The sequence below is a fragment of the Aulostomus chinensis genome, chromosome 16, assembly GCF_037954235.1.
Source record: "Aulostomus chinensis isolate RoL2024-O1b breed Wild chromosome 16, RoL_Achi_v1.0, whole genome shotgun sequence".
NCBI lineage: Eukaryota > Metazoa > Chordata > Actinopteri > Syngnathiformes > Aulostomidae > Aulostomus > Aulostomus chinensis.
Window position 1 is genome coordinate 22,894,113 of NC_141335.1, and position 24,565 is coordinate 22,918,677.

At 43.9% G+C, this 24,565-nt stretch overlaps 2 protein-coding genes across 3 annotated transcripts in view; both read left to right on the forward strand.

Annotated features, from left to right (window-relative positions):
* klhdc3 (kelch domain containing 3) overlaps window positions 1-12,737 on the forward strand; it is a 32,825-nt gene extending 20,088 nt beyond the window's left edge. For both annotated transcript variants that reach the window (XM_086180681.1, XM_086180682.1), the window contains exons 9-11: window positions 3,589-3,662; window positions 4,802-4,880; window positions 9,151-12,737. In XM_086180681.1, coding sequence (XP_086036807.1) covers window positions 3,589-3,662; window positions 4,802-4,880; window positions 9,151-9,217 — 220 coding nt within the window. In that variant the 3' untranslated portion in view covers window positions 9,218-12,737. The remainder of the gene's footprint in view (window positions 1-3,588; window positions 3,663-4,801; window positions 4,881-9,150) is intronic.
* Window positions 12,738-16,078: 3,341 nt separating this feature from the next.
* On the forward strand, window positions 16,079-21,526 carry npas4l (neuronal PAS domain protein 4 like). Its single transcript, XM_086180657.1, has 10 exons — window positions 16,079-16,499; window positions 17,290-17,453; window positions 17,646-17,791; window positions 17,876-17,981; window positions 18,501-18,759; window positions 18,848-18,957; window positions 19,288-19,417; window positions 19,513-20,498; window positions 20,613-20,750; window positions 20,849-21,526. The coding sequence occupies exons 1-10, from the start codon at window positions 16,366-16,368 to the stop codon at window positions 20,875-20,877; spliced, it is 2,202 nt and encodes a 733-aa protein (XP_086036783.1). The 5' UTR covers window positions 16,079-16,365; the 3' UTR covers window positions 20,878-21,526.
* The last annotated feature ends 3,039 nt before the right edge of the window (window positions 21,527-24,565 follow it).

Genomic DNA, 24,565 nt, shown 5'->3' on the forward strand with positions numbered 1-24,565 from the left:
CTTGTTAGGGTTCACTTGTGGGATTTCTTGCCTTCTTAATGGGGTTGGGACCATCAGTTGTGTTGTGGAGAAGTCAGGTTGGTACACAGCTGACAGCCCTATTTGACAACTGTTAGGTTCTTTCCTTCGTATGAATTCTATCAGCTAAGTAAAGAGAAACGTCAGTCCATCATTACTTTAAGAATTGAAGGTCAGTCAATCTGGAAAATTGCAAAAACTTTGAGTGTGTCCCCAAGTGCAGTCACAAAAACCATCAAGCTCAACAGTGAAACCGGCTCACATGAGGACGGCCCCAGGAAAGGAAGACCAAGAGTCTCCTCTGCTGAGGATAAGTTCATCAAGTCACCAGCCTCAGAAATCACAAGTTAACAGCACCTCAGATGAGAGCCCAGATAAATGCCACCCAGAGTTCTAGTAGCAGACGCATCTCTACATCAAGTGTTCAGAGGAGACTGCTCCAATCAGGCCTTAATGGTTGGATAGCTGCTAAGAAACCACTACTAAGGAAAAGCAACCAGAAGAAGAGATTTGTGTGGGCCAAGGAACACAAGACAGGGACATCAGACCAGTGGACATCTGGGCTTTGGTCTTTATGAGTCCAAATTTGGGATCTTTGGTTCCACCTGCCGTGTCTTTGTGTGACACAGAAAAGGTGAACGGATGCTCTCTACATGCGTGGTTCCCACCGTGGAGCATGGAGGAGGAGGTGTGATGGTGTCGGGGGTGCTTTGCTGGTGTCACTGTTGGGGATTTATTCAAAATTGAAGGCCCACTGAACCAGCATGGCTGCCACAGCATCCTGCAGCGACACGCCATCACATCCGGTTTGCGTTTAGTTGGACCATCATTGATTTTTCAACAGGACTTTTCCAGACTGTGTAAGGGCGATTGACCAAGAAGGACAGTGATGGAGGGCTGCGCCAAAGGACCTGGCCTCCAGTCACCTGACCTGAACCCAATCCAGATGGTTTGTGATGAGATGGACTGCAGAGTGAAGGCAAAAGAGCCAACAAGTGATCAGCACCTCTGGGAACTCCTTCAAGACTGTTGGAAAACCATTTCAGGTGACGACCTCATGGAGAGAATGCCAAGAGTGTGCAAAGCAGTAATCAAAGCAAAGGATGGCTGTTTTGAAGAATCTAAAATATAAAACATTTTTGAGTTATTCCACACTGTTTTTGTTTACTACATAATTCCATATGTGTTCATTCATAGTTTTGATGCCTTCAGTGAGAATCTACAATATAAATGGTCATGAAAATACAGAAAAAACATTAAATGGGAAGGAGTGTCAAAATTTTTGACCAGTACTGTATGTGCTCACTTGTAAGCGTTTTAAGATATTGTTGCTTCTCTGAATTTATCATGGGGGCGGTATGGCTCAGAGGTCGATTGACCGTCTAGCAAACAAAGGGTTGCTGGTTTGAGCCTCTTTCCCCAGTGACCATTTCCAAGTATCCCTGAGCAAGATACTGACCCCCTAATTGCTCCTGATGGCCCTGTGACGGACTGGCGGCTAGTCCAGAATGAACCCTGGCTCTCACCCAATGTCAGCTAGGATAGGCTCCAGCCCCCCCACGACCCTTAACAGATAAGCGGTATAGAATATGGATGGATGGATGGATTAATTTATCATGTCGTGTCAGTAACTTTTTATAAGATTTGTGAAACATGGAATGTCTTTGTTGCTATCAAGAAATGTTTTCCCTTTAGATTTCAGATAGGAAATCTCTACACTTTAATTTACCACAGTTATGGTGGAGCCAACAGTAAATGGAGGTCTGGGTACAGAGCCCCTTTTGATGATGATGATGATGACGATGGGACTCGGGTGGTTGAGGTTATCCTGATGAAGGCTCCTGCGATAAGCCTCGGTGGATCACCTCCTGGGGGGCAGGGGGCGTAATGACTTCCCCAGCTGGCCCCCTGGGACGACTGTGCTCGTGCTCCGTACCTCTCCTGGCTGCTTTAAACCACAAGCATGTTTGTGTAGGGAAGATTAGCAACGTAAACCCCTTACAACATCCTGAACATGCAGCGAAAGGGAGATGCGATGGAGGGGACAGCAGGAAAGAGGAATAGAGATTGATGAGAGCTCAGCAACAGGATGCTTTGAGGCAAGATTGAAAAATGGAAGTGGATGGAGGTTAAAGGGCAATAAAATACATTTAAATTCAGAACAAGTTGTTTCTAATGGATTGCTTCAACCATATAGGAGTGGTTTTCCGATGGTGACTTTGAATGAATATCAGTCCTTCACCAATTCATGCATAGCAGAGAGCAGAACGACATGCCTGCAATTACCTCAGTTATTCTCCACCATAGATACTTCTACTGCTCTCTGGATGCACCCGTTTGCCTCCAGCTGTCCTCTGCTATGACAGCAACGATGGCTACTTAATTAGGTACACCTGTACAATGCAAACTGCTCTGTCATGAGTTTTGCTTTGTTAATAGGGTGGCTGAAATATTTGAAACCGTTCCTAGCATCATGCAGTCTTTTTCAGTGCTGAAGCAAAATCCTGTACAACCTCAATTATGCATGTGTAGTTAAATGAATACCTCTCAGACAGTCTCTATAAAAGTCGCAGATGAATATCTTTGTTAAGGCACAATTTATTTCGGAGTTGTTGTATAGAATGTACAAGTAGCTGGGAGAAAATACTTTAGTCCTCTAATCTTGACAGATTAATGTGCTTTCTGTAAATATTAATTCAGCTCCCTATTACTTTCAGTTGTGTTTTTATGCTACTCTGGTATCCTTCAACCTCCTCCTGGTTCTGATTGTAAATAAAGGAAGAATTGTGGTGGAAATTAATGAAAAGATAATGATGAAAGAAATTAGATAAAATAGTCTAGATGCTGTGCACCAGGTGTGTCACACACAGGTGTGTTCAGCCGTGGCAGGAAACAGATGTGCCGTGATATTAACAGCAGTGCAGCTCTGGGGAACTATCTGTATGGGCCAGCCTGTCTCACTACGCTGGTCCACTTCCTGTGGGCTTAAATCACGCCTAACCCATGATAAGGAGAGCAGAACGCTGCGTGACCTGCGCGCTACTCTTTTTGAGGATAATCTATGACTTCCTGATTATCAACCTTGGTGAGAAAAGAAAGATGCTAAGAGGTTGGATGACAAATTAGATATCTGGAAGTCTGTTGGAAACTAAGTCAGTATTCTATGAATAACGTACTATCAGAAGCAGTTAAATTGTCCAGTCAGCCAATGAAGTCTGAGGATTTTGTATGGCTCAAGATTAGGAAGACAAGAAGCTGAAAGAGTTACCGACATAGTTTCATGTGTCAAGTCAAGTCAGTTTTATTTTTATAGTGTCAGATCTCAACAAAAGTTATCTCATGACACTTTACCAGTAGAATAGGTCTAGAACTTCGCACCTTCAATTAATTTACACCCAACGATTCTCCATGAACAAGCACATCTTGCATCAGTGGTGATGAAAATCTTCCATACAACAGGTAGGAATGTCGAGCAGACCGAGGCTCAGTAAGAACGGACATCTGCTCTTACTGGTTGTCAATTTCACTATATTCTGACCCGAGTAATCCGTGTCTTTGCTTTCTTTACAGCCCCTGTCCAGAGCAAGGAATGGGTGATGAATTTAATCTCATGGATCACTCAGACCTGTACATCTTAGATTTCAGTGAGTATCCCTGGCATCATCCCTGTCTCTTCTTTTAGCTCAGAAAAGTTTCTAGTCAAGCTCCTTCCACCACCATGATGTAATGTTGTAAATAATTTTAACCATGTTGCCGCTTTAAAAAACATACATGATTGTCTATAGATGCAACACACTCCTTACCTCACCTCCTTGCCTCTTTCCTCTCCCTGCCCTAATGTGTGTGGCCTTGGCCCAGCTTCGTGCTCTCACATGGTCCACTTCCGTCTCACGGATTACCAAATATAGCCATATCCTACTTGCACTGGGCTAGCCTTTATTGCTGTCAGGTCACAGGTAGGGTTTGTGTAGGTGGGCTTAACACAGGGACACAGGCACCGTCTGGGACTGGCAGTGCTCAGTGGTATCCCCTGTGGTTGACGCCTCCATGTGTCACTTGTGCCTTCCTTTGCACGTTTTAATGCTGAACAGATGGTGAAAGAGCCACGACAGAGATTGGAATTGGGAGGAAGTTTGTCATGACTCTGAGGTTGTACGATTCAGGGATTTCAGGCATCATCATGTTTTGTTCACATGAATGTGAAAAATGTAGTTTCAGCTGATGTAGATGAAAGGGGGTACAATTTTCTCTTTGTGTCATTAAAAAATGTCAACTTGTTACAAATCAATTAAAGATATTTTGTACATGGACACAATATCAGTTATCAGACCTGAACAGTCCTGGACTGCAGAGTTTTGGTCGAGAAGATGCTGTTGTGATACAGGGCTGTTAACTTTATCTAATTTCTAATATTAATCAGACCATTTACCTCTCATAAAGGCCTGATCTAAAGAGGAAGGAACAGGTTTAAAAAAAAGTGATATTTTTCTCATTAATTCTCTCATTCACTATCAAGTCAGTTTCTCCACGTTATCAAAAATGGTCTGATATTTTTTTGAAAATATTCATGGTATATCAGATAGTATGGTGACAGCACTATCTCTTCATGGGAGGGGGGTTCTACAACATAGGGTGCAAACCTAACCATTTTTTTAACCGTCAAATGCCTACATCTGATTTGCTTGGCTCCTTCATTTCCCACAGCTGAGATGGATATACAGAGACCAAGTGTGACAAGTTCCTGCAACGAGTTCCTGTGACTCATTCCACCTTCTCTTTTCAGGCCCCAATTTGAAGACGTTATGCAAAATAGCTGTAATTCAGTACAGTCTGGAGCAGTCAGGACTCCCGCATGATATCAGGTCAGATAACTCATGTCTTTTCAAACAGAATGTGGTCATAAAATTGACATATTGCTGCTCATGCTCGTCATTGTTGCCACCATGCTTTCTCTCACTCTCTCTTTCTCTTGTTGTTTTTAAAAATAATGATGCTGTTTTTCAAAGAGGAAGAATTACGACTCATTATCCATTATTTTCTTGCTAAAGGTTTTTCACAGGCTTTGGGATGATATTACTCAAAAGTTCTTAAAGCTGCAATTTGGATGTAATTATATCCTGAAAATTAAGGAAACATCCGTCCAGTTGGGCTGCTTTCCGTCTATCTATTGTTGGTGTACCCAGACTTGATTTTCACAGAAGAAGCCACATTGTAGCTGAAAGTAATAGTGGTTTCCACCAATAAAAGAAGGTGATTAGACATGTGAAGTCTAAATAGTGTGAGCCACGATGGTACCAAGAAAGTCACAATCTCCAAATCAGGCTCACACCAATGGCAGCATTTTGAAAATCAAAGAGAAGACTGATAATTGTTGCTCCTATGCTGATATTAAGGGGATTTTTATTACCTTCAATCAGTCAAATAGAATCTGCATCTTACTGTGCATTTAAAGTTGATTCTGGTGGCATGGCCAGTTTGTCTCACAATAATTTGATATACTGAGTTTATTCCTGATGAATAAATGTTGTGGCATCAGAAACAACATCGTTTAGAATGTGTGGCGGGATGCATGATAATATTGGTACATCATCGGTATCAGCAGATATCAGTCAGCTTATTAATGATTTAATGTCTGTATCACTCCAATAGCTGATATTTGTCTTGTCCCAGGTTTATACAAACTCTTTTCTTCTTTGCTCATCAGTGAGTAGGGAAGAACGCAAGATGTACACCCTACTATAACTGTACAACTATACAAAATGTGAATGCCATGCAAAATTGTTTTTATACTGATAATATTGACATGTTAATATTGGCTAATCATTTGTAAGAAGTATCCACTCTCATGCATGCCTTTTCAGAAGGATGAAGAGATTATTTGAATGATCTACTCGGGCCTCTGCACAGTTTGTGTTTTATTTCACTTTCCAGAAAACATACAAGCAATAAAACCATGTCCCGCATATTTTCTGGTCCAGGCCTCCCTCTGTAGGTGATCATATTGTTAATGCAGATGATCATATCTGTATCTGGCCAGCATACACACACATGCCCTCTGTCTTGTATTATACATGAGATCAGCTGTTTTGTTTTTTTAATTACTCTTCAAATTGAATACATGCAAATATTCATGCACTCACAGATAGATCCATGCCTGCCTAGATCCATGCACACGTAGATCCATGCCTGCCTAGATCCATGCACACGTAGATCCATGCCTGCCTAGATCCATGCACACGTAGATCCATGCCTGCCTAGATCCATGCACAAGTAGATCCATGCCTGCCTAGATCCATGCACACGTAGATCCATGCCTGCCTAGATCCATGCACACGTAGATCCATGCCTGCCTAGATCCATGCACAAGTAGATCCATGCACACATAGATCCATGCCTGCCTAGATCCATGCACACGTAGATCCATGCCTGCCTAGATCCATGCACAAGTAGATCCATGCACACGTAGATCCATGCCTGCCTAGATCCATGCACAAGTAGATCCATGCACACGTAGATCCATGCACACGCAGATCCATGCACGCGCAGATCCATGCACACACAGATCCATGCACACGCAGATCCATGCACACGTAGATCCATGCACGCACAGATCCATGCACGCACAGATACATGCACGCACAGATCCATGCACACGCAGATCCATGCACACGCAGATCCATGCACGCACAGATCCATGCACACACAGATCCATGCACGCACAGATCCATGCACGCACAGATCCATGCACACGCACAGATCCATGCACACGCACATCCATGCACGCACAGATCCATGCACACGCACACGCACATCCATGCACGCACAGATCCATGCATGCACATATCCATGCATGCACAGATCCATCCACATGTAGATCATGCACACGTAGATCCATGCACACCTGATCCATGCACGCACAGATCCATCCACACGTAGATCATGCACACGTAGATCCATGCACACACAGATCCATGCACACGTAGATCCATGCACATGTACAGTAGATCCATGCACACACAGATCCATGCACACACAGATCCATGCACACACAGATCCATGCACACGTAGATCCATGCACACACAGATCCATGCACACGTAGATCCATGCACACACAAATCCATGCACGCACAGATCCATGCACACACAGATCCATGCACACGTAGATCCATGCACACGTAGATCCATGCACAAGCAGATCCATGCACACAAAGATCCATGCACACACAGATCCATGCACACACAGATCCATGCACACACACAGCCACAAAAGCTTTCTCATAGATTCATGAATTGATTCAGAATAAATGCGAGTATCTGATCATTTGCACATGTATGAGGCAGAAAACTAAGTTTTTAAGAAAACATTAGAAAGGAGGTGCTTTAACGCTCTCATTGTGATTAATGGAAATAATAATACCTGGTTTTCACCTGATAGCTTTGGAACTGATTTTGTCACAACTTATTAGAGAGACTGAAATGGTTAGAGCACCAGTTAGCTGTAATTAGTGCTCGTCTTTGTTTTATTTTGTATGTAATGTCATTTTTGACTGTGCTGGTGATGGGTTGATGTATTTTGTATCCATGTCTTCTGTGTTCTTCAGGTGTATGGAAATTGGAAACAAGTTTCCGTAGGGGGGCCAATAAATCGAAATCTAAAATCTAATTACTGGTTATGAGATTAGGTGATAACTGTGTTGAATGGTTTTAAAAGATGTAAACTATCCACCCATCTATTTTCTATTTTCTATTTTCGCTTAATGGTCATGGGGGGCGAGAGGAGGGGCTGGAGCCTATCCCAGCTGATATTGGGCGAGAGGCTGGGTTCACCCTGGGCAGATCGCCAGTAAGATGTAGAATAGAACTTAAAAAAAAATTAAAATACAGTTCATCATCATGCTCCCTACTTGCATAGTAAGCAGAAGTTTACAATCACTGTGTTGTACCCATTGTGAGCAGTTATATTTTCTTTATGAGAAAGAATTGCTATGAAATCGAGTCCATGAATCTGACTGTGTGCGTCTGAAATTGAGGGATCACACTAAAGTGTTATGTTTATCACGAGGTTCCTGTGTAACAAGATTCAAATTAGTCCTCCTACTTGTTTTGCACCACCACTGCCGCCTTACACAAGCTCCACTTTGGTGTTTGCAGTTGTGTTTCTAACCCTTCAAGGTTTTTCATCGGGGTCACACGAGTTTGGTTAACTCCCTTTGCCCCTCACTGCCACCTCCAGCTCCAATGCCAATCTCTCCTCTTAAACACACGCGCATGCAACAAAAAAACGAACAAAGCAATTGAGAAGGAGTGAGTGTGAAACCAGAGCCAGTGATAACAATCTGGAGCTCAACCTCTGACCTGTCATCAGGTCAGCACTAGACCCCTTGTCAGCCCCTGCTCCTGGTTCTCATGTTACAACCTGGCCTTTCCTCATCCCTGCCCAGACTCCCAGTGCCCCCCACCCACCCCCGTCCAAATAAAAGGGTGAGAACAAATGTCACACAATTGCTTGATTGAGTGTGAGTGCAGGTAGGTTTTAGTGTCTTCCAACTATTCCCTCAACTTTTTATTGAAATGATTGACACAAGGTCTGTGGTTGTGTTCTCTGGTATAAAATACATCAGTGATAAATACCACACTTGTGAATTTGGATTTTTATGTGTCTTGAAAAACAGTCACTTGCTAACAAAAACAACATCTTGCTTAAGTGGGAATAACGCAGCGCCTCAAGTTAGCCTGTGACTACTAGTGATCACATCTAAGCTTCAAAAGTCATGAAAGGGTGATCACGGGAAGATGATCTCACTGAACGTGACATGTGAGTATCAGACGTGTGTTCCCAACAGAGATCATTTTGAGCCATAATCTAAATTCCTCCTCCAAAAATCACGTTGGCATGTTGTCAACTGAACCCATAGTGATGCTAATGTCTGGGTTGGCTGACAAAAAAAAGACGTCATTCCTTCTGCACTGTATAGTCAGCGTAAAGACATCAGGAGTTCCAGTGGTAAATTTCAAATGAAATGAATTGTGGTGAGCAAACTGACATAAATGACAGCTGGCTGTCACTTAAATCATAGTAAAAGTCATTTGTTGGACTTCTGGCCTTCAATTCATCTCGTTGTTCATTCCAGGTGGGAACTGGCAGCCATGACCACCAACAGCAACATCAGCAGGCCAATCTTCTCCTCCCACGGCTGACGTAGCTGAATGTGAAGCAGAACCAGAACTCTTTGCTTGGTTTCAGCTGAGATCCAAGGGAATCCTGGTGCAGAGTTTGGATCCGCGTTAGACTTCTTCACCACCTTCCCCCAGTGAAAACTCTCAGAACTGACCGAAATATCCTGCACCTGACCACAATGGACTCCATGGGCTGTCTCATGTCTGCGGACATAAACGTTTGATCACATGAAAAAGAAATAGTTGGTGCTTGCTCACCTTTCCTTTTTAGTCCCTCTAGAAATCCAATCAGCCTATGATAATCATAGACTTCTAATCTTAAGCACAGGAAGAACTTCAGCCAAAGGTCTTGAGAGCTAATTGCTTTGTTGGGGACGTCACACTCAACAGAGAACACGAACAATACCTTCTCAAAATAAAGAGATGATCATGAGTATGTATATCTTGTATTCTACCTTGCCACCATGTGAAACTTCCAGGTCCATTTGCGGCTGAAGACGTTATGTACACAAACTATGGGGCTTATTAGACTAAATTCATTTGATTTTGGCGTAGAATGCAGGGAGAGGTTACTGAGGTGCAATGCTTGTGAAAACTTTAGGTGTGACTGTCTTTCAGTGCTTAGCTTTTCCTTCATCATCACCTGGCTGGCACCCGCTGCTCTTAAAAGGTGATTTGCAAGGCTGTTGAGGCTGGCGTTCTGCCTTGTAATATAATCAAGTCCATCTACCTCCCTCAATAGCATGTATCATAGTCTTCAAAACCACCGCCCTTACATCTGGTCTACTTAACCCAAGAAAAAAGGCCTTGGAAGTTCCTGTTTGTGTCATATTCTTCCAAGAAATGCCCCCCCCCACCCCCCCCCCACAGCTGCAGTTTGTTTTTACCAGTGCCAAATGTGGAAGGGACTCATGATGCAAATATATACTGTGTATGTGTGTAAGCACGTGGTCCCGTCGACATATAATCCAGCCCGCCCGCATCGCTAATATGCATAATGTTTCTCTGGTAGACAATCCTGCTGTGTCCAAACAGCGCTCCTGCGTCCATGCGAGGCTACAGGGCCTGCACGTGTTGGTGTGCACGACGACACCTGAGCAGATGAATTCAATGCATAAGGGCTGCTGTAAGATGACACTCACCACACAGTTTGGAAATTTCGGGGATTTTTATTCAGCTTTTGTTTTATTTGCTCAATTTTATGATTAATTTTAGAACAAAACTGTAAAAACGCAAAAATGGTGGTTTTACTTTTCTTATCCATCTATGTTATTTAAAGGATTAGGTTGGCAGTATTCTAATATTTTTGATATTGTTAACGAATCCTGTAAAAAAAACAAAAAAAAAACTAAAACCACTAGTGTGTCAATCCACTTTTGTGTATTTCCTGGTGTTTGTAGTCGCAAATTGGTTTGTTCTGCTGAAAATCTAAATAATTGCTGCATTGCAGTTTTTAACAATACTCCCCCAAAAAACGGAGTTTTTAAGAAAAGGGGTACTTCAGTTTGGGACTATTTGCACTCTGTTGGTGCTCACGTTCGTATGTACCACCGCACAGGTGGGCCTCGTTCAGACTGCAGGTGAATCTGATTAGTTCTCAAGTCGGCTTCTTTATTTGGACATGGCCAACCACCGATCTATCACGGGGCAGACTTGAAGGGAAACATCACCCAAAATTCAGTCATTGTCTGCTCAGCCTGGTGCCAGCGGCGGGGCAGGCGACGACATCATGGTGGGCTGTCCTTGTAAGGCAAATACGAACGACTCAAAAGACTCTTGGACATCTCAAGCGAGCCTCCAGATTGAGACGCAAACCACCTCCAAAGGTGGTTCCTATCACATTTACAGAAATCAGACTTTAATGTGTTTTTTTGGCTCTCAATGCGGTTCAAAATCAATCTGGATTTGCCAAAGATCTGATATGGGCTGGGTAGTCTGAACAGGGCCTTCGTGAGGTGCGTTTTAACTGCTCAACGATGAGTTTTTAATTGTTTTTCGGACAACAGCGGAACACACAAGACGGAACAATAGGTTCTATGAGGCTTTGTTTGCACAGGAACCATTTGGTAGTGGAGTTGAAACACTTTTGGTTTTGGTAATTGTATAGTCTTGAAGAAATAAGTAAAAAAAATAAATAAACAGACCTGCCTTATTCTTAATATTTGATAAATAATCGTAACATGACGTCGGAGTTAAGAGGTGGTGAGATACAAAGTAAACAGGCGGTTTAGTTATTCATCCTGCCTTTAATTCAAAACTCTCACTGGTTATTATTGGAGTGGTTCAAAGCTCCAAACTTTACAGATAAGGAACTGTGTTGCCACACACTTGTGAGTTGCATTCATGTTTTTCAGTCGTGGTCTTTGGGATCAGCTGTGCTGTTGTTGATTAGCTGACTAGATAAAAAACCCCATCAGGGCTCCGGGTCCCAAATATCTGAACTGAACACCACTGCCTGGCTACATCCTAAATGTTTACAAATGTGTGTATTTCATGTGTAAAACAATCTTAAATGCAGGTTGAAGTCACCAGGTTACTGCACTAAAGCCAATAGTAGCATGTCAGGCCTTAGACAGGAGACATGTCGATGCTGCTTTCTGCTCAAGTGGACTCCAGTGTTTGAGACGTTGGCTTGCCAAGTCTGAATATCGATGTTTTTATTATTTACAGACCGGTGGTGCCAATGTGACTCAGTGAGTTCTTATGCCCTCTGCACTGCACACACACACACACACACACACACACACACTCTATTGATATTCCTCAGTTGGACTGTACAGCAGCTAATGCAGTGAAACCACAGGGAAGTGTTTCACTCGCGCATGCACACACACACACACACACACACGCTAAAATACTTTCTGGCAAATGAATCAAATTGTTGATATGACACAAATGACTGTCAGAGAGACTGATGTTTATTTTATTTCCTTTTCTAATGTGCTGTGGGAGTCATTTTTATCTTTTGAATTCTGGTCCTTCTCCTGCATGTGAGGATTCTGGGTGATGGTTAGAACTCTTCAGGAATATGACAGGAAGCAAGCGCTCGCTAAACGACAGCGGAAAAACCCTGAGCGACAACTTTGCTCCTCAGACGGTGACTGGCCTTCATCTAATAAGGGAACGTTATTGACAAGCGTTGTGTCGTGGGATATTTTCACAGATATTCTGGCATTACATTTTTAACGACTGTGGTGAAAATGGAGGGGGGAAAAAAAGATGTCCCGGGCTGAACGTGGTGTGTCTTGCTCTACTGAATCTGCAGTTGTTATGGTTGGAATATAACACACACTCATGGAGTTGCTGAGCGTGAGCAGCGAGTATATGTCACTGAGGTGATCCGATCAGAAACACGCAGGATGCTTAGAAATAACAGAACAAAAATGTTTGGCCCCCTTTTGCTTCTTTTTTTTTATGTTTTTGCTCTATTTTTTCATTTTTTTACAGTTTTGAGGGGACTCTTATCTGTCAACATTGGTCAGGACTTCCTGTGCAATATGCTTTATAATTATATCAACAATAAATCTGAGACTATTTGAGTTGCTAACACATGTATCTGTGTCTGTGTGATAGACAATTTCTCGGTGTGTGTGTGTGTGTTTTATATGCAGTGTTGTCCTAAAGTGGTGGAAAAAAGTCCCCGTCGTTAAAAGTAGCAGTGTTGCACTCTAAAAGTACCACTTTCCACTTAAAAACCCTGAATTGAAAAAGTCCACCACTTTTTTTAAGATTTGATTTACTTATGGTTCAAAATTAAAAATGCAGATGAAGTCAACTGCATGCATGCGTGAACCAAACTCCTCTACCAGACTGCCAGCAACAGTCCTTCACTCAAGATCATGGGTTTTCCCAGAGACGAGCGCACGCACAGAACGTCTGTCTGGAAAATAGTGATTATTTCAACTTCCCGAAATTGCGAGCGCAACCTAGCGACACGAGGCTTAACTCCGCCGGCCTGCGTGACGCATTGACGAGGGGAAAAAGGCCCAACAGCAGAACGGATGCAGTACCTGTTCTGATTACGCTGCATTTGTCAGGGTTCATAGAAAATAGACCGTCATTTCCTGTCCTGGAAGAGCTTTTGAAAAAGTCATAGACTAAATTTTCGAAAGGAAATCGTGGAAATGCGAGTCAAACACCTACATATTAGACCGCGTGGTTCCCTGAAGAATGATTGAAGAAAGTGTCTTTTTGGTTAATTCTGATTTACTTGAATAAACGTTTACATTGTATCAAACTTTGTACAGTAGCCAATGAATGTAAATGTAAATTTTAACATGGATTTGAGAACGTTTAGTCATGGACGTTTCCTCCCAGATGCAGAAAAGTTACACAGAAATGTTTTTTTTTTTTAAAATGCATGAGAACCTGATTCCCGTTCTCTTGGTTGACCTGCGGCTGCAGCAGCATCGGGAGAACGCGTTCACAAGTTCCCCTTCTGGAAAGCGAACACAAACACATCTGAGGTCCTCTTTTAGCTTGCGATGCCTGAGTTTTTCACATTTTCGCAAAGAAGAAAAGCTTAAGTTTATCACACGGGAGATTGTTGTAATTCAATCTACTGGATCACTCCTTAAGGGGAAAGAGTGTCAGGTAAACAAGATCATTTTTGAGTAAATTTGTGGGTGAAGGTTGCACTGAGCACATTGAGTCTCAGCATCCCACTCAATAAAATAGGTTGATTATGAAAATCTGGACTTGCGTTCATCAGTTGAATGAAGTCGTTGCAGCTTCAGTTTGTGGCCCTTCATAGTAGTCAGGTCATTTTCTGCTTCCTGTTGATATCCAGAGTTCTATCTGGCCTAGTCGGCCTGTCTGACAGCCCCCACAACGGCGGGTACCGTCCCCCCACAAATTGACCTTCAATGAGGACGTGTGCGGCTGCTGTGGGTGTCCCATCATTAGTGTCTGAACCCCAGATTGGTCCTGGGGTTCAGACACCAGCCTCCTCCAGCAGGGCTGTAGCAGTTTGTTCCTGTCTGTCACCAGCCCTGTGCAATAAAGTCGTTGTTATCTGTGGCGTTAAGTGCAGGCCACAGACGGAGGGTCAGCTCAAAGTGAGCCAGCAGAGACACCCTGTCCCGCCTGGCTCCACGGGACACAGGAAACAACAGCGCTGGGTCCCTCTGTCTGGCCCCGGAGCCCAGCTCGCTCAGCAACACAGGCGCTAATGCAGGGAGACACTCAGCCAAATTACTCTCTAATTTCCCTCCTGGACTCAGACGATCCCACCGGCCCTTGAGAATCACACTGAGGATTTGTTAAGACTGATTTGTTTTGTCTTGTCCCCCCATCACAGTCCAATACCCTCACTCAAGTTCTAGTTTTCTGCTCGCGGCACTGTGGAGGCCTCCAAATTAGGGATTCGAGAGAAGAGGCATTAAAGTAGTCTCCAGGGAAGCTGTGGCTCTATAACTTCAATTTAAAAAGAAAAGATGGAAGAAATACACACAAAAAAGTTTTCTTTAATAAAAGAAAGGTGTTCATTGAGTCTCAGCTTCACGTTTAAGGCGTCATGCTTGTGTAGGTGCCTCCTCTGGTGTCGTGGAAATCTCAGCGATGGGTCTAGAGTGCATTAGTCATGTTTTGTGATGCTCATAATCTATTCATCTGGTAAAGAATCTAATTTTGTGTGTATGACTGAGCCTCTGAGCCTGAGTGCGTCACATTTTGCAGACCTGTAGCTTAATTCTCTTCCAGCAGGGGTTTAATTGAGTGACTAATGCACACGCCGTTAAACCTTTGAAGGCAAACCGCCGTCGCTGACTGGCTCTGAGGTCTCTGCAGAAATCAAACAAGGATGCATCCAGCTGGTGCACTGCTGAGACTTGAATACTGACAACATTACGTTTACACTCCGACGCTGTGATCAAGCTGTCAAACAAGTTTGTGCTCAATTTAAAAATCACTTAAGTTTTCCCGCTCCCTTTACTGACGATGTCATCAACTGAATCCTTCCTTCTTGGGCTTATTTTTAACAGCTGATCAGTTAAAAGCGGTCTCAAAACCTCTACCTTACAGAACCACTTGGTTGGTTATTAACAAGCAGGTCATGGTCATGATGATGGCAGCCATCTACATACAGGAAGCAAAAAAATGTAGTGACACAAAATGTCTGATGCTGCCACAAAGTAAATAATCATTTTAGTGTGATTTATCAAAAATTAAAAAAATGAGCGACTGAATAGTTGTGATACATTCTTTTTAGTTAATGCATTATTAAAAATCATCTATTTTTCTATGATGGTCTGTGTTACTCTGCTTCCTATTACCCCCCCCCCTTAAAAAAGAAATTAAATTTCATGTTATTGTAAATAAAAGTGGATAAATCAACCTCAGCTTAGCTCTCCTTGTCTGCAAGCCAACAAACTCACTGTGAAACACCCTCCATAATCTGGGGGAAACGAAAAGAATCGTTCCATCTGCTCATAAGAGACAGCGGCCCTCAAAACACTCGCCAACACGTCATCAGTGGTGCAAAACCTCCAGTGTGTGGATGAGCAGCTTATAATCTAAGGTTTGTTAAACCCGTACAAAACAAAATATGTTACTATTTGATGCATCAGCAGTGATTCACGTTGGCTCTCAGCTTGTCATCAAAGCAGTTTACGACGGAGAAGTTTTATCCCAGTCCAGCTGCTGCTGCCCGACATGTATTTTACTGCTCTCTCCCTTTCATTCAAAGGTGTTTAAAGCACAAAGACGTCACTGATTCCAGCACTTCAACATTTCAATTTTTAATTCTCAGAATCAAACACATCACCATCAGTCCGTGTCGACAGAAACCCTTCCTCGCCTGAGTGGGTGAGCCGGATCATGCGTCTATTAACGGGATATTTTTAGGGCTCTCGTCTCCAAATAGAACCCGCCTCGATCGTTTATCATCGCGTCACAACAAGTAACTCTATCCATTACGCTTTTTCTGTTTTGTTTTTTTCTTTTTTCTTCCCCTGCGTCCCCATCGGCTGGACTGGATGCGAGCTATCGGGTTTGGGGCTATAAAAGGAGGGGCGCACACCACATCCTGGCACTCACCATCCTGGCTTCAGGCGGTGAAGGTAGGAGATCAGCTTCAGAGTGGAGGCTCACCCCTATAGAGGCAATTATTTGCAAAATTATGAATACTCTTTTGCTCCGTGGGCCATTTGTTTTCAAACCAAAACTAAAGGATGTGTGTTTTATTCCCAGGTGGCTTCTACAGCGTCAAAATGACAATGTGGTGCAACACCTGTAGGAGTCACGTCAACACTCCGTGCGTCTCTCATCATCAGGATCACCGTCGCTCCTTCTGCAGGAGGTTCAGGTCAGTGCAAACACTCGCTGCCCTCTGAATCGCGCACTCTAGTGGCCGCGGAGAGCTGGACACCCAACTACCCCAGGTGTGGCGTACCTGCTTCGTCACTGGGAGATTTGACCTCATTTTTTCTGCATCAAAAATAAATATCAGAAGCAGCCTGCATCTCCAGAACTGATCAAACTATGGTGTAACCCTGTTAGATGAACCCTTCACTTCCATAAACGTACGGTTTCCTAGAGAGAAAAAGCGGTTGAGTGACATAATTGTATGGGTCTTTATTGTTTCAATTCTGGGGGATAATTCTCCTTTTGTGGTGCTCTGTGTGTCCCTGTGACGTGTGGCGCCCCCGCTCCCAGGACACCCACTTTATAAGGCAATGAAGGGAGAAGAAGAAGCCCCGCCCCCTCTTGTGTGTGACGCCCACACTGAAGCCCCGGCAGCTATAAAGGCTGGGGGCTCTTGGTGAATGGGCCCAGACAGATACATCACAAAGACAAAGTCCACTGAGAGCCCTCATCACTACTGCAGACTCGACCGCCTCTCATAGCTGCAGTTTCCATAGGAACACTTCATATTTAGAGGCGGTTTGCACTGAAGAGGCGCCAGGGCTCTCTTAACAAGGCGTGAAGGCTAAATCAGTGCAGGCCAATCACGTGCCTTTGTTTGATTTTCATTTCAGTCCAGCCACTTGTTGGAGTATGGATAAGTTTGAAATGCTTGTGAGGCAGCAGTGATCAGCTCAGCTTCCTCGCTTTAGTTTCCAAACCATCAACTTAGCAATCATGGTCTCTCACAGATCCACCAAAGGAGCATCCAAAGCCCGGCGGGACCACATCAATCATGAGATCAGGAATATGCGAGCGCTGCTGCCCATCTCCCGAGAGGACCAGGAGCGCCTCTCCTACCTGCACTCCATGGCCGCTATCTGCACCTTCATAAGGAAGTCTGTCCTCCTCCAGGGTGAGTCTCCACGCTGCAGCCGGAGTGAATCTTTACTCTCTTTGAATTTCTACTCTACATTCAGCCTGCGTCTCTTGTCAAATTGTCACACAAAATGTGACAAATTTTGCAGTAGGAGGGGATGTACGCTAAATCAAAGATGTGAGTACCTGCAGGGTAACTAAAGCTGAACTGGCTCTTTCCTCCCTGAAGAGCTGGTGGCGGTGGACCGATCCCCCAGCCCTCTGCCGTACCAGGCCTTCCTTCAAGCCCTGCATGGCTTCATCCTGGTCAGCACCGCCCAGGGGAGACTGGTCTACGTGTCGGAGAACGTGACGGACTACCTGGGTCTATCCATGGTGGGTCTGTTGTTTCAACCAAGCAGAACGAGTCGCATCTTTAATCTGCTGCAACTGATGGTGAAACCTCTGTAACATTTCCAGGTTGATGTGCTTCAAGGGGACACCGTCTACGATATGGTGGAGTGCTCCGACATTGATACTGTCAAATCAAACCTGGAAAAACAGAGTGAAAAGAACTCTTCATCAGGTAATATAAGATACTACCTGTTCTAAAGTTCAATCTGTCATGGCTGCAAATAATCTCTCATGATCTCTATGGACTTCAGCTCCTTTGTTTCCAAAACTAAGGCTTTTCTTTTATCACGAGCTCTTTGATTCACAAAGAATGTATGAATAATTTTTTTTTTTTTTGCCTCTCCACAAAGTGTGTGCACACTGCTGTTTCATAAGGAAGTAGGGCAGCTGTGTGTTGCTTTGCTTTGCAAATATTATTCTAATGAACTTGCATGGAAATGCTGAATGAAATAGAATTTAGCAATTGTTAGAAGGTTGTCAGTACGGCGCGATGTATTAGAGCTCCCAGCTGCTACACAGCAACTTGAATTTTCAACTTTCTTTTGAAAATTTCAATAAATGATTTATCTTGCCGATATCCATCCGTAGGGAAGATGCTGCTCTCGATCAAAACTCTGCTACGGTTCAGCTTTGATACTCAAGAACTGGTTCTATAAGTTTGACCCTATACTTCCATGTCTCCTGTCTTCAGAGAGGAGCTTTATATGCTGTATGCAAACCTCCCGAGCCTTCAAGCTGCAGCACGGCAGCTGCTCCATGCTGGTCAGAGGGACCTTCCAGTCCCTCCCTCTGCCTCACCCCTCCTCCTCGGACCGTCCCACCACCGAGCCTCTGTTCATTGCCCTCTGCACCCCCACAGTGAACCGCTTGAGAAGCGTTGACTCCCACTTCTGTCGCAGCTTCAGCAGCGTCCACGGACTGGACATGAGCTTCACTCACCTGTCAGAAAGGTGGATGCGGCAGCTCAGATCAGGTCACGATGAAGTGACATAATCGACACCATTTATTCACTGACTAACTTGCTTTTTTTGTTTGCAGTGTTTTGTATTTTTTGGGGCACTCAGCCGAAGAGCTGGCCGGTCGCTCCTGGTACAGTCTGGTCCACCCTGAAGATCTTTCTTTGAGTTCAAATTCTCACAAAAGTATAAGTAAGTGATCTTTTTAACATTCTTTAAGCACATTAAATGACTTAACATGAGTTAATTATACACGACTTGAACTTGCAGTTATTATACGCCTCAGGAAATTACATTTGATCATTTTGGTACATCAGCCTTTCTCTAATGAAGCAGGCAACGTTCTGTTTCCTCTTCAACAAGGTCAATTTTTAACATTTTTCTTAATTCAACATAATTTCAGAGAAGTTGCTCCGCAGTGACACTGAAAAGCTGCTTTGATTTAACATGTATTTTCTGTCATTTTTCATTAATTTGCAAGCTTCCACTAATAACCACGAGTGTCTCTCCTGTCCTGTTCAGCGCAGGCAGACGAGGACCATCAGGTGGAGATGGTGCTCAGACTCCAGTGCAAGGATCTGTCCTGGACCTGGATCTACGTCCGTGCTACCAAAGAGCACCTGAGTGTCGTCTGCGCCAACTATATCATCAGGTTTGACAAACCTCTTGAGGAACTTATAGGACAGTGTCGTGTGTTTATATGGGTTTCAGAAGAAAAGCACTGATATACGTTTTCTTCTCTGGTAGTGAAACTGAGGCCAGATTTCTGCAGACGAAAGTCAGCAACGAGGCCTTCAGCCCCACGTCTCTGATGTGTTCCTCGCTCGTAACATCTCAACAGGCGTCTCAGAGCTACAACAATAAATGCTGTAAAAGACAGAGGACGTCTGACAGCCAGAGCGAGGAGCCACGTTCTAGAGTGAGGAGGGAGTCTGAGCAAGACATTCACTATATGTCATCTGCCTCCTCCCTGGGTGATAGCCCCCCTGCTCCCTTGGGTGACAGCCCTGCTCTCTTCACCCCTCCCTACAGCCCAGCCTCCTCCAGCTCCCCTCTGCAGCAGGAGGAGCTGAGCCATGACCTGCTGATGGATGTGCATGGGTACACAGATGAGCTGCTGTCCTCCCCCGAGGGCTCTCCATCCTATTACTCCTACCCGGAGGCTGCACTCACCTGTCACCTGTCACCCCCCGAGTCGCTCCCTGCAGCTGCAGAGCAAATCCCAGACCAGGGAGCCTTCGGCCCACTCGGTTCTCACTCTCCAGCCTCGTCCTCATCTCCCACCTATGATTTCCAAGCATCCGATGCTCGATTAGTTCCTGACTGCTTGTCTGACATGTGTGAGAGCCCGGTAGACTTTGCTCTGCATCAAGATGACTTCAACCTTCTGGAGCAGCCACAGGAGGGCAGCCTCCACCCAGTCCATCTTGTTCCTCAACATATGATGCCCTTGCATTCCAGTCTTCTGACCCCCAACCAGTCTCCCGCCGCCATGGTGTCTAACCAGTACAGCGAGATAGAGCAGGCAGAGATCAGTATTCTGGCCCAGCAGATCTCCTCCCTGGCCAGCAGCTTTGACATATATCACACCAGGAGCCCACTTCAGATCACCAACACCCTGCCCTCCGTCTCTGACTGGTCCCATCACCCTCCTCCCTCCTCCGTCCCTCCACTGAAACGTGACCAGCCTCTTGATGATGGTATGTTTGACAGCATCCTCAAGGACTTGGACATCGTCACATGGAGAACCAGCTCCTCTGGCTCTGTTGCTGCTCACTTCAGCTACCAGCAGGACCTGGACTGCGGCAGGAGAGGTGTCCAGCAGTCGGGCCATGAACCATATGGTCTGTCCTTGACCGTTCCAGGGGACACGCTGCCTGCAGGTGGTGTCAGCATGGGTCCCTTCAGTTTGCAGCTGGGATGCCATGACCAAAACACTGGGTTGCATCAACTCAACCACTACATGCAGAGTAGCCTTCAGCAAGGTAATTCCTGCATGCGCAAACTGTCACTTCCTGCTTGGACACATGCAGGCGACATATATATTTAATTCACTCATGTTATTTTCCATCTTCTCTTTCAGATGGACTCACTGAAGAAATCCTGTACTAAAATAAGTCTGTGACTTACTTGTATGACATATTGTCAGGCCAAAGCTCCTTCGCTGGGTTCAAAGAAGAGTACAAGCAAAGACATCTTTGTTAACACACGGATTCCCCTAAATAAGTATTTCTGAATGTAGAAGCGAATCTTAAGTAGAGTCAGAGTTGCCTTCATTTCTTTAGACTGCCATCATCGGTCTTTCGTGTTCCCGCTAATGTCTTACATTTTATGGTAAAAGGTACTTTAAAAATACAAATTGAAGCCGAAGTCTTGTGAGCGACCACAGTTTACTCTTGAGCACTTTAAGTCATCGCCATGAGAATTTTATAAAGGAAGAGATGCTGATTTAAAGGAATATTTCTTACCGTAGATTTCAAAACTACCTTGATGAGCTGTGTTGCAGAGCACGCTGCTCGTGACAAGAAGCCATTTCTAGTGACGGTTTTAGGTGCCTTAAGATGAGCAGGGAGGACACATATTTAAAGCAAATAATATCGCCACTCCTTATTTGATTGTACGCTTTTACTGCCGCGACAGTTTTCATGCTGGTTTGAAAACTTTGGTGATGACGATTGTTCCTTAAACGCCTACCTCAGCGGTACATCTGAATACATTCCAAGACTGAATTACTGCTATTATTGTGGTTTTGATCAGACTGAACTGCTCTCACTTTGTGGTATTGAAATACTTCTCCTTTACTGTGTTATGTCATTTCATTCCAGATATGTTTTCTTATGGTACTGATATCTTCGGTGTTGTTTGAAATGTAAATAAAGCTAATTGTTTTGTTGATTTATTGATGAGAGTATTTGATTTGTCTTCTTCCCCAAAAACTCATTACGAGACTATAATACACACAACTGCTCTCTTTATAGTGTTCATAATTAATGAAGCAACTGCTGAACGTTATAGGACTCATTAATATCTTTAAACACAACTTTCATTTTTACCTCATTAATGCCAAGCTGGTGGGTGTTTGCACCTGAATAAAAAACTAAGCAGCGAGTCGGTCGGGAGCTTCTACAAAAAAATGCCGACGCGACCGTCCAATCGCACAGCACATGCACGCAGCAGTGCCACCTTCTAAAACCAGAGCTGTGACCTGTCGGCACGCAGATTCAGAAGCCACAGAGCAACATTCATCTTCGTCTGAGCAACATTTGAAGTAATCTACTTCAAAAGGGGCCTTTACAATCGGCGGATGTACGTGACACATGAAACCTGACCCAGCAGCACTGATCTGACCTCGAAAAGATCAACTTGTCGTTAAACAAACGTTTAACATAATTTGATCTATTTCATTTAGCAAAAATTGATGAAAAAAAATAAACCTCAAAAACTCAAACCTAAAGCCAGAGTTAAAGTTAATTGTTATGTAGGTTAGTTAGATGATACCTGGAAATTAACAAAAAAGTATGTAATAATTAGCAGAAAGCAACTGGAAAGCAAGTGTCATATTATGATCGGATTTTTTTGTGTTTGGATGCATTTTTACACCATCCAGAATCATTTTAAGACAAAACAAATAAATGTATTGACTCTGGTATTAACCCTTGCATCAACTCTTGATAGTTCACACAAACCACCTTTTTATTTTTGCCATTTTCTATCTGCTTTTTTGAGGTCACGTTGAGCTCATGAGACTTTTGCTGGAAGCAACAATGGTGAGGATCGGGAGAGACCAAAACCAAAATAATGATTTAAGGTGCAGAAATGTGTTTCCAGTGGAGGGAAACTGCAAAGTCAGGTAATAAATCTCACAGCAACATCACATTACACTAAGTAGAATTTGAGCAACTGCTGATGTAAAATACTGATTTATTGCAGCTTTGAATGCTCCTTTTGTCAGAAGGGATGCTTATTTCAAATGAGTCTATTGTGTATTTTATACTTCCTATACAACTGATCCAATGTGATGCAGCATAGAAATCACATGCTTGGACGTACTACTGTGAACAGAAAGACCCCGGCGTGAAGTGGTGAGTAGATGATGGATCATGTACATAATTATTACTCTCAATTAAGTTTCTTTGAATAGATAAAGGGTCAAATCATCGTGGTTAAACTGCCGCTGGTGCAGTGAGAGCAATGCAGAGCCCTGCGTCCCCTCCTCATCATGCTAAAACAGCCACTAGATGGAGTATATGCTCCAGTGGCTTCCCACTAACACAGATATCTGCATGCCATTAGTGTGTGACTAGTTTTACATGTATGGAATTAAATGGAGTGTGTATATGTGTAGGTAAAAGTACACTGCAAAAAAGAAAAAAATAACCTCATTCAGGCCATTCAGGAGTGAACAGTCCAGATGCCTGCTGTTTCCCGTGGAGACCTAATTAAGAGTGATGCCTGTTGAAGGGTAAAATGGCAAATAAAGTTCCTAACAAGTCCCCACATCTGCTGCGCTCGATTCTTTATGCATCACTCAGAGTTACCAGGAACCATAATGATTTTCCCCAAGGCTCCGTGACACCAAGTCTGTGCTATCGACGCATTTGTCCAAACCGAGAAGTCACCTTTTCACTAGACACACACACACACACACACACACACACACACACACACACACACACACACACACACACACACACACACACACACACACACACACACAGACACAGAGGTTTGGACAGCTAGCATAATGTCTTAACTCCCAAATTTCCATTTAGAGGTCTCTCTTTCTCTCTCTCTCTCTCTCTCTCTCTCTCTCTCTCGCTCTCTCTCTCTCTGTCTTTCTCTCTCTCTCACTTACACACACACACACACACACAGATGCTAAATGCTGTCTCTTTTACACATTACAGACCAGACAGACGGACGGACAGATTGGTCAAACATTTCCCACTGAGAAATGGTGAAGATGGCTCTAACTTTCTGTTTATTGGTGTTGTTTCTCTTGTTGTGGCCGGTGTCTTAGATCTCAGGCCGCCACGTTAAATACTGACAGCAGGAGCTTGACGTGTCTTCTGCAAGGATCAATGTTCCAGAATCCTGGTGAGAGAAAATATTCAGAGACGAAAGTCACAACATGTTTAATATTTCATGGGGAATTATATCATCTGATTGATCGGCATATCTATCTGTGGTCGATGTCTTCAAGCAGAAGGTGGACTAGTTCCATTATTGATGTTGGAGGAAAGCAAGACAGACACCACAGACATAAGAGAAGTATTGGAATCAGCTCAAGCTGCAATGAAATGTTGCCGTGGCGATGCTAACTGCTTAGCCTCGACCAGCAGTTCTCTGCTCCACTTCGTATGGCGAGAGGCTGCTGAACACAGCGATGGACGTCCTCTAGTTGTTGTGTCCTCCCTAAAATTATAATCCCACTTAAAATGTGAGTCTTCCTGCTTAGAAAGTGGCATTGTGTGGGACAGGATGTTTGGTTAGCCCTAACCCGTCACAACCGTGATGTCATCCACTCCAGCCCGCAAAAAATAAAAAGATGTCCCCAGATCTGTCCCATGATTCAGATCCAGAAATACATCGTGGGTTCTTCTTCAGCTCAGGACCCACCTCTCCACACTTCTCAAAATGAACCGGCCAGCATCCTGCAACAAACCGCACTGAAAACATATCATCTTTTGGTGTCATAACAGATTTTAGACTTCAAGGTAAAGATGAGACATGGATTCAACAAATGAAAACACACAAACATGTAATTATAAACAGGGACACACACACACACACACACATA

Excerpts from the sequence above, each read along its gene's own strand:
- npas4l (XM_086180657.1), top strand. The coding sequence starts at position 16,366 with ATGTGTGTTTTATTCCCAGGTGGCTTCTACAGCGTCAAAATGACAATG. Across the intron at positions 18,760-18,847 it reads TTCACTCACCTGTCAGAAAG|TGTTTTGTATTTTTTGGGGC; the intron begins GTGGATGCGGCA and ends TTTTGTTTGCAG. Across the intron at positions 19,418-19,512 it reads TGCGCCAACTATATCATCAG|TGAAACTGAGGCCAGATTTC; the intron begins GTTTGACAAACC and ends CTTCTCTGGTAG.